The 19156-nt window shown below is 39.7% G+C and overlaps 1 protein-coding gene across 16 annotated transcripts in view; it reads left to right on the top strand.

Moving 5' to 3' along the window:
• The window catches only part of LOC134535895 (protein hu-li tai shao), a 168815-nt gene that overhangs the window by 54875 nt on the left and 94784 nt on the right, over positions 1–19156 (top strand). For 12 of the 16 annotated variants that reach the window (XM_063375250.1, XM_063375253.1, XM_063375263.1 and 9 more), the window contains exon 3: positions 18401–18541. In XM_063375250.1, the coding sequence (XP_063231320.1) occupies positions 18425–18541 (117 nt within the window). In that variant the 5' untranslated portion in view covers positions 18401–18424. Of the gene's footprint in view, positions 1–15491; positions 15700–18400; positions 18542–19156 lie in introns of those variants that run through there. The other 4 variants (XM_063375256.1, XM_063375249.1, XM_063375252.1 and 1 more) reach the window with 4 other exon arrangements.

Here is a 19156-nt window from a genome sequence, read left to right as displayed (position 1 = left end):
ATTAGATACAATAGCGCACAGACTTTAATTTCGATGATAAAGGATTTGGTCCTATTATCAGGTTTTTATTCTGCTTAAAAAGTATTGTTGCGTAGTGGGAAGATGTAATTTCATTTAACCTATACAATAATCACATAGCCACTGAGAATCAGGGGCGTAGGAACCGGGGGTGACAGGGGGGACGTGTCCCCCTGAACTTTTTGGGTGGAGGGAACTGCCCCCCCCCCCCAACTTTCTAGACCGTGATATTTTTATTTTATAATATTATTCTGCCCAACTTTATTTGTAATTTCTTCACTCTCAAATTTTATCTTAAGGAAACAATAATAATTTCAACATCAATGTATCCAATGGTTAGATACAAAAACTGCTTAAAAAGCGCTATTTTGCACTTTTAAAATCAAAATTTTCCTGTTGAGGACCCCCGGACCTCCTGTCTTAGTAAGAGGGGAATGGGTTTCCATGACATCAAAATCATTATTTGTTCCCCCCCAACTTTTTGAACACAGCTACGCCAATGCTGAGAATACTTGACCAACAATGAAAGTATGTCCCCAGGATACTTCTCTTTTGGAATTTTCACATCCAGTAACTATAGCTAAAACACTCGTTTTTTTTAAGTTATTATTTTTTTACCTTTTAATATACTATTGATGAAACGTGAGGACATGCAAGAACAATTTCATTGCCATTCTTCATAAAATATCATTCAGTAATTTTTAGCAGGTTCTTAATAAAAATAACACTTTCTGCCTGAGCTGTGCGCGTCTTTTGAAGGCCCGGACGGACGACAGGGAAGAAACCAACATTTGGATTTTACAATTTTTTTTGCGATAATTTTAATCGTAATTTTTTATGCAATTCACATAACAAATATCTTCCCTAGCATCTGTACTTCATTAAAGTGTAATTGATACACTTTAGGACCACTAGAAGAAAATGGCCGATTATTTCAAGGGAGAAACAACTACGGTCCTAAATCACACCAGTCCATGCATGTCGACATCAATGAGTGCCCAGGACCAGGTATTGTGTCATGTGGAGCTTTAGAATTAGCCGTGGCTTAGTATTTTAAAATCGATCGTGATGGGGCGTAATCCCCCCTTACAAGAAAATTCTTCTGTTGGCCACCGTTTTTAACGTAAAGTTTCCTGCTACCGCAAGTTTTTGTGTTTTTCTCCTCTCGGCGTGGTTATTAAAGGTGGTTTCCCGCACTGCTTGTGGACGCGACGTATAGGTGCAGCGGAGCGGATGTTTACGAAGCCGTCATGACTGCTTCGTCAGCTCGTCGGTCACGTGCGAGAATCTGTCAACAAGTGCAGCGCCGCCGCCGTCACATCGCGTGGGCGGGTGTCCCCCGGACGGGAGACCTAAGATGCACATTAAGTTTGATTACTGCCCGAACACGCCCGAATAATTCAACTTCGGCCAACTTCGGTATTTGTTTTATTTTTGCGCAGGAAAAATGAATTGAAATATTAAGAGTGGTCGGTTAGGTTAGCTACATTAAAACACTTTAAAACACTATGGACGGTTAGTTAGGTTAGTATAGCTACATTAAAATAAACAGAGAAATATAAATATATATAAATAAACCCGAGGTTGGCTGAAGGTGAATTGTTCGGGTGTAATCGGGAATGGCAGAACTTTATGTGCATCTTAAGCTTCCCGTCCCGGACAGTCGCCGGAGTACGTATCGAGTCCGTGGCAAGGGTGTGTCCAATGAGGGACGACTGACCCACCCCCTTATGAGTGTGTGTGTGTGTGTATATATATGTATATATGTATATATATAATATATATAATATATATATATAGACTTCTGAAAAGGGGACCGCCTAGTTAGTTTAGGCGGTAGGGTAAGTGCACCCACCGCCTGCTGGTGCTTCTAGGCGCGGTATCGCCTATCTAAGAGCAAGTCTTTGGATTAACGCGCAGTCTTTACGTCGTCCATATGGCAACTTTGAGATTTGAGCGGTAAACAATTACATTATACGACTGAGAAATGACAATACATGTGTAATAATAAGTCCCTTGAGTGCTTTCCAGACTTTTACTGGGAGTTTAATTCCTTCCTAAAAATCATTCCGATAATACGCAGTTTTGGCCAGTTCCGCTCTTCTGAAAATACAGTTTCCAAACGAAATAAAGAACCAGAACCACTCATCTGCCCTCTATTATTTTAAGAATTTTCAAATCGCGGTTTTTTTTCTAAAGCTCTACACACCGTATGTGTGTCTAGGTGGGCGTGGCCCTTAAACGCTTGAAATAAACTAATTATGAAGTAGCGTGTCTGCGTCATCTGTGAGAAGTTATAAGAATTACAACCTTAGGATTTCTCGTAAAATTAGCTTGTGCAACTATGGGCGGCTCCAGGAAGACATCTCGGGAGGGGCTGTCGTACCTAAAAGAATGCAGTTAGTTGCAAAGCATGACATCAGATAAGTCGGAGATAGGCCTTAGCATATTGACAAATTCATGATCTGGCCTTGGTATGTATACAAATTCATGATCTCAAACACTGAACTTTAAGTTTCATATAAATTTTTATGAATGAAAATTTAGCTACTGAATTTAAGTGGGAACACATACTGTTACTACCGCAGACAGGACCGCGACACGCGGGGTAGGGTTTACAGCTGTGTTTTATCTCATGATTAAATAACAGTGGGGGTATTTTAGAAATGGAATAACCTCATGAAAGCCTATCATGACATAATTTGATTTGCTTAAAGTAGTTGTTAATTTATACCCTTGAATAACTGAGGGGGGATCACCAGATTTTATGTGTGGGACATGCATTTAGGACCATATTTTCACACCTACACATTTAGGGATGTAAGTCTACAATATTAAGATGTTTGTCAATTTTGATATTTCTTTAGCAATTAAATAAAAAAAAATTGAAATATAATTTTTTATATATCTTCTCCGAAATCGCAAACCCGCGTTATTACATTAGATGTTGAAACTTACTATTTCCACAATAAATGTATTGATATCACAACCACGAGCCAAGTTGACAGAAAATAAAACCGTATTTACGTATCGTAATGCCACGACAGTACGTTGTTTAGCAGCCCTTGAAATAGGCACGTTACGTACATTAAAGATTACATTTGGCACAAACATAACGAACTTGAAAGTGCCTGCTAGTCTCATAAATTTGAACATGGCTTGGAGATCTTCCGTTTTAGTTGGCAACAAAAAATCTGGAACAGTTAGTGTCATATTGGAACACCTTGTAAGTGAAATCTAACAGAGTAAGCTATCTATCAAATGAACGACTGACCTTTTGGTGATGTCATTTCACACAAATTATTATTTCAAATAAAATACGTAGTTTTCCAAAGAACTAGGCTAGCCAATCATTTACTATCATTTTACTTAAGCGATAGAAGAATATTTAGCTAATTTATGCTTTCAGAAAAGCTCACTCGTTCGTGGGATGCACTTTAATCACGGTAATCTCCGATGCATTGCCATGCCAAACGTAGACGTCCGATTGAGCAGTGGCGGATACAGTAGTTTTTTTTCCAGGGTAGAAATAGAATAATAAAAAAGAATAATTAAAATTAGAATTTGTGTATTCAAAGAACTTCGTCAACAAGACGGAATTTGGACTGTAACATTATCAATCTCAACATGAGTCACTTCCTGCGCAGCTTGTTCCAGGCGTTGTGACAGCTCACCATGCATCTCCAAAAATAACATGCCGCACATTTGTTCATTACTTCGTGTGCGTGTGGGTGAAGAGACGATATCCCCCCCTCATGATTCCCCCCCCCTTTTTTTTTTGTATCTTGTTACCTCGGCTGAGTTCACATTTCAGTCTGAACATCGAGCGAACCCATGGTGGGGAACAGAAGAGAACCACTCTACACTTGCCACTTGCCGTATGTCTGCAACTAATTGTGACCCATGAACGTTGTTGATAGAAAAAGAACTGGTTGCTGAGATATTCATTTTAATCTTAAACTGTCATTAAGGCTTTTTCAATTTTCACTCAAAACTATCAAAACATCACATCACCAGATAAACTGAAGTTTGAAGTTAAACAAAATATATTTTTGATTGAAGAATCATTTAGTATACATCAGCATCTGTATTAAATGTTGTAGAGCAAAATTAGTGTGTATACTGAATGGATTTTGACAATTTACAATCAGATTGTTACACACTGTAAGTCACCTGTACATTTTTCCCGATGATTTTTTTTATAAGTTTTGGAGTTAGATTTCAATAAATACTGCATATTTTCTCGTACACGTCTAGTTTGGAGCTATCCGAAAGGAAAATTTTTATGATGCTTAGAGAGCCTTCTTGACTCTTCCGATAAGCACGGAATACAGTTTAAAGTTGTTAGAAATTTAATGCTTTCGGGGTTTAACGGAAGGGGTGTGGGAGATATATCCCCCTGAAATCCTAAAATAATATAGTAAGATCGTTCTAAAAGTAAACGTTTTGATCTGACGAACCGCACAGTTCTCCCACCACCACCACCACCACCACCACCGCCGCGTCATCCCTCTCCCCATTCCATCTCTAGTCTGACGATAACAGCGGGCCGCAACGTCTGTTTACTGTTTGTAGCGTTACTTTTAAATGTATGGCAAAATTAAAGGTACCGCCACGTAAGGTTCATAGTGTAATACGCTTTTTTTAATTGGGAAAAAAAAAACCGCTCGGGGTAATCATGATAATGTGATGAAGCTTTAGTTCGAGAATGGTGGCGAACGAATATTCTGGACGAAGAACCCTCGGGTCTACATTCAGTTGTGACTGACGAAGTCAAATCAAGGATTGAGGAAATAATTCAAGAATTGAAAGATTTTTTTTTGCCTGGAACCACAATGGAAGGTACCAGAGTATGCAGAAGGCAATATACAAGCTATGACAAATGGGAAAGTTTTATGGTGACTACGTAGAAAAATAGCTAAGGTGTAGTAAAATAAGTATCTTTAATAAAAATATCCAGGGAAACTAACGTTCTTTACTTTTAGAATGACCCTCGTTTGTATGTGTTGTGTTTATATTCTTTTCACAAAAAAAAAATGGAAATATTATGAAAGCAAAAACAGCGGGCAACGTGGTTCTGATCTATCCCCCCTCCTTCTGAAATTAATTTCTACGTACGCTCTTGAATGCTATAGAGTTCACGTTTTTAAAGTATCTTTATTGGGGGTGGAAAATTGACCACACGCCTTCTTTCGAGGCGATCCGGGCACGATTTCCGGTGGGTTCAAACACTGGGTTTTCGCAAGTGGGAAACGTGGCGGACGTTGCGGTGGCATGTTTTTTTTTTCTTCTTCGGGGTACTCCCGTCTCCCCCACAGATTCATTTCGTCGCTGCTCCGCATCCGATCTCACTTCACGAATTCTCCAAGCAGGCCGGAACGACAGGTCTGTCCCTCGGGCAGGGCACCCATGTATAAACCCCCCACCCCCCCTTCCTTATGCAGGAATGCAGGTTCTCATTCGTTAGGAGATAGATGACAATGCGGTCGAAAACTTGAGGTATTGGCTGGAAAGCGCTCAGAGGTGGAGTTGAAACGAGGTATTTAAATATCGAACACTCGGGCGATGTCGAGACGCTTGTGTTCGTGACCTTGGAAAAGGAATGACTCCTAGGGTGTCCGGAGTAGGGGTCGCAGTGGCGGCCACCGATGCGGCTAGATGAGCGCCCTGTATATCGTCGGCTCCCCCAGCTAAGCTAGTCAGCAGATTGCAGCCTTGCGTCGATGTAAATTCCTCCCCCTCCCCTTCTTAATTAATGTCGTCCCACTCTCGGCGTGCTGCGCTACAGTGGTTTCCTATTTAACACAGTTGCAGGAAGTCAACCCCCCCCTCTTCTCCCTCCCTACACACACACTCTCACAGGAGGATGCGCTTATTACCCCGACACGCCGCCCTACGTCGGCGCAAGCCACAGGCCTAGGGCCGAGGTCGCAGTCCAAGAAAGTGTCGCTTGGACCACCGATTGAGGGGCTTAGGAACGTGGTGGCGTAGGTCACAAATTTTGTCAATTTGGAGTTTTCATACCACTTAATAATAGGAATGTTGTTTCAGAAAATATTTACCTACACGGAATTTTTTTTTTGTACTTTTAACATATTACAAAGATAGTTGCCAATGATAACACTTATAAAATTGCAAGGCAGAGCTTTGTACCGGTTGCAAATTTACAAAGCTCTGCCTTGCAGTTTTACAAGTAAATCGTTGACAACTTGAGTTCCCAAGAATTTTCCTTGTAAAAAGTACAAAAAAAATTACAGTGCATAATTTTGTAACTTTCACCACTCGGCTCCGGACCACGTCGGGACGTTTCGGGATGGGATTTACGCATAAGCGTGGTCGGTCGCGGCTAGACGCGCCTGCCCCGCGTCCTACTCGGCTGCACTGGCGGCGGAACTGAACCAACAATGACCGCCGTGTCTCGCTGGAGTGCCACTCGCTGGGACAATAGAAGCGGCCTGTGCGCGGTGTTGCGGACACAAGCCGTGAGCGTTCGTGTCGGCGACACCAAGCCTTGTGCCGCATTCACGCATTCGCGTTCGCCGAGTGTCTCAAGAATGTTCGGTCCACCTAGTCGAGGGCTAAGCACTCGCTAGGTATCACATACTACGCGCACTTTCCAAAATGGAAACACCTGAGCGTTACTCCACTCCATTTTTTTTAAATATAATAAACATAAAGAAAACACGTGTTGATAGAGCCAGGGGGGGGGGGTTAGGGGTTCAACCCCCCCCCCCCCCAGCACCAAATCTTTAATTAATTTCTTATTCATCACTCAAACAAATTTCATATTAAAATCAATAAAATTTTTACCATTAAAATATTTAAATTTAAGTACCGAAAACTGCTAAAATAGCACTATTTGACACCATTAAATCCAAATTTTCCCGGGGAGGACTCCCGGACCCCCCGCTTTAATACGGAGGGGGGGGGGGGATGCTTCTTAACACCTCCCATACACAAATTTTGGCTACGCCATTGAGAGCACTTCTAACTCAACAGGGACTGTTGTAAACGCTTGACTTCGCCATTCGCCTCGTAAAGCCTTCTACTCATCCCTCCCCCCCCCCTTCGAGGGGGTTAGGTTGGGATATTCGTAACTGTTTCCGTGTTACCAGAGTGAAAAAAAAGCTCGAACTATGCGTTTTGCAGCGTGTGCCGTTGCGTTTTAAATGTTTTTCATGAGGGGAAGAACGATGTTTCTAATAACGTGAAGTGTTTGAAACACGTTATTAATGTGAAATCTGCCAAGGAAAAAAAATAATCTTGACGAGCCGGACCGATACCACGGATGTGATACAAGCGGAATGTTATTTCACCGGTTTTTTGAAAATAGAACATAACAGTTTAGTACAGCAGATCACGCTGGAAAATTTTTCCGGAAAATATTCCTTACTTCAAACAGACGAAAACAGTATAGTTGCAGGCGCACAAAAACTGCTGCTATATTCAAAGAAATGGCATCGCTAACCTATAAACGGCAATTTCTCACAAACCAGTAGGAATTAAGAAACGTTGTTTGCAAGGTAAATGGAGGAACGTCTTTAGTCTTCAAAAGAAGTATTTCGGAATGTTATTTTATTTACGGAAAAGTCGCGACGTAAGAATATTACCATATATTTGAACAATATTGATTCCATGTTCCTTTTTTTTGTTGAACATGCATACATGCATGCGACTTTTTAAAAAAATATATTAATTGTAATTAAATTAATGGATCATATCTTTTGGGAAGTTCACCTATATTTGAATCAATTAGGCTCTGTTTTTTTTAATATGTACTTTAATTAGTTCTTTATGTATTAAGTAGAATTTTTTACAGGCATGCAACCATTAAACTATTGATGTGTTTAGGATGTTGCTTTACTTATGGTCCATGTTTCACTAACATTGATTGAATCATCGTGTATGTTTATACAAAAATTTAGTTTTTCTTCAAATCTTACTGATGTTCTTACTAAGTTGGCAGGTATGCAATAAGGAACTTTTGCCAGCATGGAAGTGACGTCTCTTTAACTCTTTAATTTGAGAGTGAACCGACCACACATTTGCCTCCCCACTTCCCTTGAGATTCGACTCGCCATTCGTGCGAATGTGTAAGTTTGGCTGTAAACGAAATAAACGAAAACGAATCTGTCGTATACGAAGTGGCATATGGATATAAACTGACCGCTGGAACAGCAATAGTTGCATCTTGAGAGAAAAAAATAACCTACGTGAGATTTTTTTGCTAGAATTAAATTGATTCGTTTTACATTTTTCCACACATATTGTTGTCACACCTTGTCATGCAGTAACGGACCCGGGGGGGGGGGGGGGGGTGTAGGGGTGATATTCGCCCCCTCTCCGGAGTTAGGGGGGGGGATGTGCAAAAAATAACATTGAAGTAGAATGTTATTTTGGGTAATGAAAGATAAGCTGTTAAAAAACACTAGCAATTTCAACTGTTCGAAAAGCCGCGTCGCCTACCGCAATTTCTGTAGGTCCATAGCCAGTAGTGTAAGTTTTTTGAGTACACTTTTTCCCCAGAAAAAAAAAAATTCCTGTGTCCACCACTGTCACCATGGGCACAAGCCTAGTCGCGATCGAGGATAATAACTCGTCCACATATACCGCAATGCACTCACTATCTATGCTGGTGCTCTGGAAGTAACTGTGACGCAAATTCGAGCTGATAACGAAGAATTACATCATTCACAGATGTGCCAACCCTGGCACTGGCTAACACATGACATTCTGGGGTTTCCTCGGAATCGCAGAGTTGTCCGGATAGTTTTCTTGTGCATGCAGTATGTATGTAAATAAATAATATATGTTGCACCTGCGAGTTATTTCATTTGGATCTCGCGAAATGAACGTTGTTTATGAATTCGCGACGGGACTGCTGTTGTGGCATACTTGTAGTTTTTTTTCGTAACTGTCAATGTCAATTTCTTGGAAATAAATATTTTCTTGGAAGTCTAAAAATATAACGGTATAAATTGTAGGATATATTCGTGTTGAATATTGATAAACTAATTGCTTATTTGTAGAAAGTACGTATCGTAGCTTTACAAATTATTATGATTACCAAGTTGTTAAACATACAGTTGTGTCTCTCAGAAATGTATTTGAAAATGCATTACGCTTTACTGCAGTAAAATACTCGGGCAACAAAGTTTCGTTTCTCAAGAATTTAATTGCAGATAATTCGATATGTTTTTGCAGTGTGTAAAAAAAGATGAGCAGTATTTCGACGATCAGAAAGTGGTAAATGACATTTCCTTATTTATTGGCTGAAATTTTTGTTTAGTGCCAGTTCAGCAAGCTCGTGTTGATGTTAACAGCACGTGATCTTCTGAAGGACTGTAAACTGGTGTTTTAGTTTATTTACCGTGGTAAATTATGTGTGTACCAAGTGGCACGCGTTCGTAGCTGCGCAGAGAAGAAAGGAAGTGCGTAATTTTCTCTAAGTACGGCCTCATGGTAGAGGGATACTTTGTAGACAGTCATTCTAGAATGGGCATGAACACGTACTGTTTGCAATTAGGCGCGTGAAACTGAATACTTGCAGAACGGTTTACTTCTTGTAATGGAGGGCGGGACAAGGCGTTGGTGTCTTCTCTCTTTCCTCTTCCCCCCTTTTCCCATTTTCTAATTTGCATTGTCCAGAGTCGCTGTCGTGAAACGGCGTGTCTATAGTGTACAAGAGCGTATTAAGGGAGGAAGGTGCAGCTACCACCATTTCCCGATTACAACCTTTCCTAGAAAAAAAAAATCAAAGTTCTGAAATTTTTCTAACATGTTCATGTTGGTATCTAAACACTTTGAAAGGAACTAATTACGAAAAAAAAGGCACTGCGTCGTCTGTTAGATGTGATAATACTGTCCTACCCCGTGAAAGATATTGAATATAGAAATATCCCCTCCCCCCTCCAATCCATGTTGAGCTCGATACGGCCTTGGTAGTTTATCACGTTAGTCGTCTTGACTGTCTCTGGTGGCTTTGCCCCTCGGCCAAACGTCTCTACCCTTTGTGTGGATGTGGGCTACCGGTTAATTAAGATCAAGGCGTCGTCTGTGCTGCTTTTCTCTGCGATGCGTCGTGACCTAGTGACCTCTCGTCAGACGACACGTCTAGTATTTACAGGTCTCAGGTCACACTCGGGTTCAAGGAAGGCGAGCCAGGTAACAAACCAACATTTTATTCGAATTGGAAGAAATTAAAATATTACCGCGAACAAGTTTTTCTCTTTGGCCTCTGTGGCTCGAACGTCGAATGTCCGTGTTCTTTTCCGTTGGGATCTGCACTTTCGTGGCTTTCCAAATGCTTATTGTTCGAGCGTAAACCCCACTTAATCGGATATGTAGTTTCGCGGGCTTCTATTGAAACCGGAAAGAGGACGCAGGTTATGGGGAACTGCCGGCTTTCTTCTTCATAGGTCGCTTTACTGTCTGCGGTTCTACTTTTTTGCCAAGTCATTGCCAAGATGTCTTAAAAAAAATATTAAGCGCTACGGAATTAGGATTGTTTTTTCCTTGTAATTTTAAACGGGTGGTTCCGCGAAAAGAGAATTTATAAATAAACGAAGACAAAAATGGTTTACGTAAATAATTATTATGAATATATATAAAAAAAATAGTCTGGTGTGGTGGTTGGTAGAAAGTGATGTGAAATGTTCCATTGCTGTTGTGGCAGAATAACGCCGGTCTTCAAAGTTAATTTCCTGTTTATAGCCGGACCTGTATTGTACATACTTATTTCTGCACTCACGCACGGGATCGAGTTTTATGGCACATAAACGGTCATGTGTTCTGCGAACGAGTGGGTTTGGGTGAAGGTTAACACGGGTGTCGAGAAAATGTTTCGACTTTTTTTTCTACCATACGCACTTTATTGCAACTCAAGCTTCGCCAAATTCGTAAGTGACGCAATTACAATTTTGTAAGCAGCCAAGTGCTGATTATAGTGACCAGTAAGCACAACATTAAACGATTGGATGCACCCACAGGGTAAAAGGTGGTTTTAAAACTATTTTAATTTCAGAGGATCAAATAAAACAAAAATAGTTTTTGTGGATGCATTATAGTAAATCTTTCGGTTCCCGTTGAATCCAATCTCTGCGCATTTGAATGCAATAAATGGACGCCAATAAATTAAGACCTCGCTTGTAAATAGTGATTGATTACCCTCAAAAGAATGAATTTCCCGTTTCCATTTTTTATTGTGAGATTTTTATATTCTGATTTTTTGTGTTTATAAACTTCTTGAAAAGAAAGACCAAAGCCTCGTAATAAATTTGTTTTTAGTGGTTTCCTTATATTAAAATCATTGTGGCTGTAATTCACATTAATGTTTATTTGTTATCAGTATTTACAGTGAGGTCATAAAATATCATTTCGTGCTGAAAGAAAGGAATTTACTATAGTTAAGACTTGTTGCTCAATCAGGCAACACTGCCGCATGGTAAGTTATTGTAAGCCTCGTGGTCCGATTGCCAAAGCCGGGCTTCTAACCACGGCCCCGCAGATTTCCAGGCCGCGAATTGCTGCTAAAACCTGTACCCTAACCGTATTCCTACAACACGATAGGACACGGCCAGTCACTATTGTTTAGGGAACGGATTTTGGTGTCTTATCCGTTGCCGTTTTGTTGCTCAAATGCACGCGCATGCGCAGAGCTCACTTTTTAGTTGATTTCGTCCAGATGGCGCACCCGCGATTGGCGCCGTTAACTCTTATATAGTCATTTTTGTGATCATCTCGGTGTGTCAAATGAAACTTTATGGTAGTAAAACTATCCTGGAATACATTTTGTACACTTTAATGGTCATAACAAGAAATAAACGCAACTTTAAAAATTACTTGAGGATATTAGAAAGGCTGTTCAATTGTTGTGCGATGGTGTTGCTATCTCTATCTAGTATTTTAAGCCGTAACAATTGTTTCGATGGTTGCGAAACGTTCGCATAGAATGCTTTGAAACAAGTTACTTTTGCCAATTAGTTTTCTACTGGGCTTCGGTTGGGACACGTTCTAGAATGCGGCCCGCGAGTTAACTTACGGTTATATCTCAATAAGGTGGTTGGAACGTCTTGGAATACCGTCCTAATTGTTGGAGACCGTCCACTTAGATCATGTGGGAATTATCTGTGAACATGTTTTAGCTTGTCGAGATGGAAGTCGGCACGTTCGTGCCAATAGTCGATCTTGACAGATTGTTCCAACCTACGGCCGGCATTCTCACGGTCCCTCCCACATGTGCGCCCTATCAGGGTAGAGTGGGAAAAATTCCAGTTCGTTTTTTACATTCCAGAGATCACTCCCTCTTTTTGATCGGGAAGGTATTAGAGCTTCAGCAATGACCAGCGGCTAGGGCAAGTCGATCTCGACGGTGATTATGAATCGGTTGACCGGGTGCTTGCAGACGCCGCGATGAGACCGCCTGGAGCCGGGCGATGGTGTGGTGTCGTCGCCCTCCCCGCCAGAGCCCGGCGTGAGCGGGGACCGGTTATTCCGGTTGCGTCCGCAGGCGCGACGCTCGCTTCCCCCGGCCGTATTATTAACCTCCGCGTAGCGCCGCCCTGGGTCCATCGCGGCGTCTCTCGCCTACCTCAAGGCCGGTTCCCGCAGCACAGTGTAGCTCTCTGTACGCGGCATCTGGTGGGAGGACGGAACAGAAAGGAAATATGTTCGTTCTTCGTCTCGTCAAGGCTTCGCGGGACACCCGCCGTTGAGGTGACATGCAGTAAACTAATCCCAAAAACAGTGACGAACCAAATTCGTGTAGCAAAGGCGAAACAAATCGGTGATGCACGCCTTCTTCAAATAAACTTCATGTTTAGTAAAAGATTGGAAAGTGAAGACAGTGAATTTTCGACCTTGGCAGCATCCGCGCGTCCCAACACGTAAAGGAGCTATTTTTATCCTCCCGACTTTTCGGCAACGTGGAAGAGGAGCCTTTTACAACATGATGTACCGAAAAACCATTGTTGCATTTCGTGCGTGAGCTCTTCAGCGTTCAAATTCGTGATACTGTGAAGATTAAAAAAAAATTTTATTTTCGAAGGTGTTCCGAATTCAGAAACGACTAACAAGGAAACAATATTTGGCTGGACTATTAAAGTTAGGGTTTCTTAGTGAATAAAACTGAGAAAATATACTTTAATATGTTTTATATTAAAGTAACAAACGATTGCACAGCAAGAATACACAACAGTCATAGACATCTATACAAAAATATGTAACACAATGGGCAACGACAACGTAGCTATTCAACCAAGATCAAAATTTTCTTTTTCTTTTTTAACATAGACATCTCGCAAATTCACACAGTACCCAGCCGCTCGACAAGTCATTCTCCACTTCATAAGTTGCAGTTTTGACACGGCGCTTCTCGTGTGGTTCCTCATTATTAGACAGCTAATTGCTTGACGGCAGCGATAGAGTTGGACATGTTCTACTTTGACGTTTAGACGCTAGCGAATTAAGACGCCAACCTATAGACCTACGCTGGATAAATTGCCGTTTTCTTAGAAGACAAACTGGGATAAAAATAACAAAATAATTATTGATACATGATTAGCTAATGTGGTACTACACGCGTCTGTTTATTGCGTTACAATGTTCAGCTGTCAGTGTAAATGTTCGCTAAAGAACCTGGCAAAAACGTATCTTATCTTGTGGCAATAGTAGTGTTAAAGCTATTTCATACACGTTTTCACTTATTTGGGAGGTGATATGGATGATTATTTTTTTTAAAAGTGTATTGAATTGTAAATAACTAAAATAATAATAAGGCAAAAAACGTTTTCCATTCCTATGAACCTAATTTTAAATATTTGGAAGAGTTGGCACCTTTTAGTTTCCATTACCGAGAATTTTAATTTGTCTTAATGAGTAGTAACATGAACAATTCTAAAAAATAAAAAAAAGCGCTAGGAAGGAAATGTTTACATTTAAACGATTCCAAGCTATAGTGAATCGTGGCATCCTTTCTGCGACTCGAGTATTATGCAAACGAAGTTATTTTATTTTGATACTTGTTACGCAAGGACGTTATAGCATTTGGTTCATCGTTGTTTCAGGTAGGTAGGTGCTTGTAATTTGATTTCGCCACTTCTCTTAAACCTTCCAACATTAGCGTTAGTTTATTGTATTTTTCTGGTTAACTTGATTAAGAACTATAGAATAGTTATGCGACATGTCCAGGTCAAATGGTAGACATTTTTGGGATAATTTTTTTTAATATTTAAGGTTTTCTTGACAAAAAACCTAAATATTTCAAGTAATTTTTGCAATCGGAGACTAATTTGCTCAAGAAAATACTAAATATTCAGCTGTTAAGTCGAATAATAATGTTCGTAATTTTGTTAACTGTCTATATTAGTTATATAAATTCCTCTCATAATATAAATTATTTTATTGATAACTATACGTATAATTTCTTTTTGCAGTTGCAATGAATATATGCATTCAAGACTAGAATTTACAACCAAGGTGATTGTTTTCCTTGATTAATTTTACAGGTTTTACCTGACCTCTTCAGAAATTTTTCCAGGTTTGTCCAGACCTGTAGCAACCCTGGATAGGTGAATGGGTCGTGGTTGTGAGTTAGCTACATTGTTTAGACCTTGAGTCGTCTTGCTAAAGGAACCTTAATATTCACTGACGCCCGAATAATCCGTGTTCAGATTTTTTTCCCCTGTTGTAAAAGTAAAAGGTTGGTTAGGTGTGTGACAAATAACGATTCTCGCAAAAAAAAATGTTTATTTTTTTCCGTGTGGGTAGTTCTACGCACGCCTAGGTGTTTTAAATGAAATGTTGGTTGTGTTAGGTTTGGGACATTATTTAAAATAGGTACTTAAAAGTCGTGAAAGTGTAATAAATATCCCAAAATGGTGATTTTTTATTCCGGCAGTGAAGTTGCAACAGCGTGTGTCAAACTATGTTCAGAGTTTGATTGTGAAAGGGGGGGGGGGGGGGGGGGGGGGGGTCACAGGGCCGGCGCGTCCATATAGGCGAACTAGGCAACCGCCTAGGGCGCCAAGTAGCTGGGGGCGGCGCAGCACGACACATAACAGCTGATATAATATGTTTTAACGATTATTGAAACTATATGAAAATGGATTTTTGTAACAGTTTGGAATGTTTATATAGATATAAGTAATTATTTAAAGTCCACGGTGACCTGTTTATGATTTGTACTAAGTAAAAAAACCAACAAAAAAAACACAAGCCTGCTTACATTTGATTGTCGACAAAATCTTAGGCTTACGTGATGTATTTTGAGGCAAGGAAAAATTTTTTGGGGGTGTCCGGCTGGGGGGAGGGGGGGGGGTGGCATTAACGTTTTTTTTCGCCTAGGGCGCCAATTTACCTTGCACCGGCCCTGCGTGGTCATAGAAGCGCAGGCGCGCGTTTGTTTGAACTTTGAACAAGGGGTGTCGTAAAAAAATGGTGGGCGGTGTCAGAACCCGAAGCAACGGCGTGGAGAGCGAAAGCGGCCGAGCGCAACCGAAGGTCGGCTTGTCTTTTATTTTTCCTGTCGTGCCTCGTGCGTCTCTCTCGACTCTCCAGTTAGTTCATTTCTATTTTCTGTGGCATACGCGGCAATGTGTCGGCTGTGGTGGTATGTCGTTAGGTTACCTTTAACCACCTTTGCGTGGAAGCTGTAGTGTGCGTGTGCTTTTGGAAGGTCGTTCTGTAAGTACACGTCTTTCATCCGTCTGCAACAGTCCGAACCGACTGTGCCTAGTCTGTGTCTTTATCCGAATGTGAATGTCACATTGTCGCACGAAAAACAATCTACAATTGCGATGTCCGTGTCTGAATCTACTGATTTCTGAAGTAGTCACTAGAGCGCCGTAAATATAGAGCGGCAAATTTTGGTGTTTTTTTTTGTTTATTTTCATGCATACAAAGATAATGCAACTCAGTTTTGGGTATTATTTTAACTTGAAAAAGTTGTAAGAGTTCAGTAATATTTATTTATCCGATAAGGCAAAAGTAAATACAAGTAAATAAATTCTAAGGACACAGCAAAAAAGAAATTGTGTGTTCGGCTTTTGTAAAAGCGTCGGTCGCAAACGGGCAGCACTAATCAATATTACGTATTGATCTTCCTGGCTTCCTGTCTTACCACATTGTCCGTTATTTTCTGTTAAAATAGTTTTGAAGTTGACCAATGTATTCGTAGCAACGCCCACACCACCCATGATGTCGGGTCACGTTGGCCAATCAGCGATCAGTGTTCGCCGGACATAAATTTAGGACATTGCAATTGGCGATCTGAAGATGGTAACTGGCGTGCTAGCGGTCGCAGACGTCGAGACGAATGTCATTGTTGACGTCCGCTCATGAGGCGGTTAATGAATGTTGGTTCTTTTCCGGCTGTTCTGAAAATAGCACGTAAAGAATCGTTTCTGCCACGGCTTGGCGCATGCTGTCACATCGGAATCTGTTGCACGTCATTTTTTTTCTTCAAACGTGCCACAGTAGGTACTTTAAACAGAACAGGTGAAGGTGCAGTTGGATATATGAATTACTCTGCTGATGAGGTAATTTGGAATTTGTGCTAGCTACTATAATGGAAAGTGTATTATATCAAAAGTTTTTTTAAAAGTAAATAAAATGTGTGTGTCTTAAATTGCAGCTCGACATTGTACAGTATTTTGAAGTGGCATCGTCTCATAATATTAGCAGCAGTTATGTTTTAGGAGGTAGTATTTGATGCCAATGAAATTTTTATTCGTCATATACATGTTGAGTGGTACAGCCAGGGACGTGCCAGGAGGGGGGGGGGGGTTAGGGGTTCAACCCCCCCCCCTCCCCTCTTAGCACCAAATCTTTAATTAAATTTCTTATTTATCACTCAAACAAATTTCATATTAAAAATTCATAAAAATTTTTACCATTACAATATTTAAATTTAAGTACCGAAAACTGCTAAAATAGCACTATTTTACACCTTAAAATCCAAATTTTCCCGGGGGAGGACCCCCGGACTTTAATACTGGGGGGGGGGGGAGCATGCTTCTTAACACCCCCCATATACAAATACTGGCTACGCCACTGGGTACAGCTGTAATGTAATATAGAGCTGGTTCACTCTTGAGAACATTTTTGGTAGTCCTGTTTTATTTTTCCACTACAGGCCTATATAATATAATATAGCATTGCAATGAGCCCAAGGACCTGGCAAAACTGGTACATTGATGGAAGTAGAACTTAAAGTAAGGAAGTATAGATAAGGGAAATTATTTTCCTTAAATTCAGCCAACCTGAATTGTACATCAGTGTGAATATTTTTTTCGTCACTGTATGTGGAGTTTTTTTTTCTCAATTGTTAGTCTAAAAGGGGTTCAGATTAGCCTCAATGGATTGTGCTAACAATCAGATAGTCTCAGTTTAGTTTCATTTTATTTCCAAAGCCAAGAAAACATATAATTATGTTGTGGGCGTTGTAAAGTAATACCTAAGTACCTAGATTTAAGCTTTACAATCAAGAATACATAAAAAAAAAAGACTTAATTTATAATGACAAGAGTCAAGAAACTGCTGGGATTGGTACTGAAATTGTTGCATGCCATATGCTATACAGCTCATTTCTTCCCCAGTATCCTTGAATTTTGTTTCTAATATAAACTTCTATATAAACTTCTCTTAGCAAGCTTTAAAACCAAATAAAATATAATTATTATTTTAGAGTTGATTAATGTCTTAACGTCTTCCACCACATTTCAAATTACGATGGTTATACAAATCTGTGAAGTGTTTGTTCATAGAAAATTTCAATGAAGAATAAATAAATGGTTTTACAATTAGGATGATTCCTAAAATATTTGTTTTTCCGCCTATAGTGCCATTTAAATAGTTACCTGGTATAATACAGTGTTAAAATTTTTTATTTAAACGTCTGCTGTAAATGTTAAAAATAACTCTTCATTGTCTGTGAGTTAGTGACATCAAAATACATGGTTATTTTGGAGTGAAAGTTTTGTGCCATAATTTGGTTTTTGGTAAATTGATTGTGAAGAGATCACAGTTGAAAAAAAGAAATCCAATTGAACAATCAGTTTTAGACTAGTAAACTTCAAAAATAAGATCTCGTGATGTATATGCTTATATCACCAAAATGATGACTTAATTTTTTTTACAAACATTGATAAGTTGATGCATTGTTCCTGTATAATATCATTGGCAACATTTGTATTACTTTGGTATAGTATGTTGTATATATTGTTGCCTAACCAGCCATACCATGCTTTTGCTGTTGTCTTGGAATGAAAAATGAACATGTTTCTTGTAAACCAAAATGGAACTTAATTTTTTTCCATGTACTTGTAGCTTAAAATTAAAGCATTTGTTATTGATGTGCTATTGATATTAATGTATTCTGTTTCAGACTGAGTAACGAAACGACAGGAAGATGACGGACACAAGTCAGTTGGAGAATGCACCTCCAACAGAACCACAGACAAATGGACTTGTGGACGGGCTGGACGAAGATGAGAAGAATAAAATGAGGCCGGCAGATATAGATGCTGTAAGTTATCTATATATTAGATCTGATATGCCTGAGGAGCATGTAGCAGGTGATGACTATCCAAGTTATGCATTCAAATATGGTTAACGTAAGTTGTTGTAGGGCGAAAACAAAGCAATAAAAGGTGCAATAAGAGCTGTATGTTGTCATACATAGTAGGTAGGGAAAAACACGTTTGTGTTATAGTAGGTTGCACTTTACATCATTCAATTTTGGAACTGAATGTAAACATGTAAATCCTCCAACTCGAGTATTGTTTGTTGACACATTGTTACTGATGGTGTGTTATTAGGTTGCCTTAGAGTACAGAAAAAAAAATGCTTGAAATTTTAAATTAACAACTTTATCGTTTATGAAAATTGAATTAATCCCATTTTATTTTTATAAAAAATGTGTATTTTTTAAGGAGTTCTACTTAAATTATTATTTTGTACATGATGTATAAAACTGTTATAACAATTTTAAGCTATTTATTTTATTTCTATATTTCTTCTCTGATGATAATTTCCATCCAGACTAACTATGTAGTGCGTTAAGGTGTTGCTATAACATGCTATTTACAGAAAAAAGCGGGGTTCCTGCAGACAGGGAAATCTGGATTAACGGGGAAAGCTC

This window comes from Bacillus rossius, chromosome 10 (genome assembly GCF_032445375.1).
Source record: "Bacillus rossius redtenbacheri isolate Brsri chromosome 10, Brsri_v3, whole genome shotgun sequence".
Taxonomy (NCBI): Eukaryota; Metazoa; Arthropoda; class Insecta; order Phasmatodea; family Bacillidae; genus Bacillus; species Bacillus rossius.
This window is presented reverse-complemented; position numbering and strand designations above follow the sequence as displayed.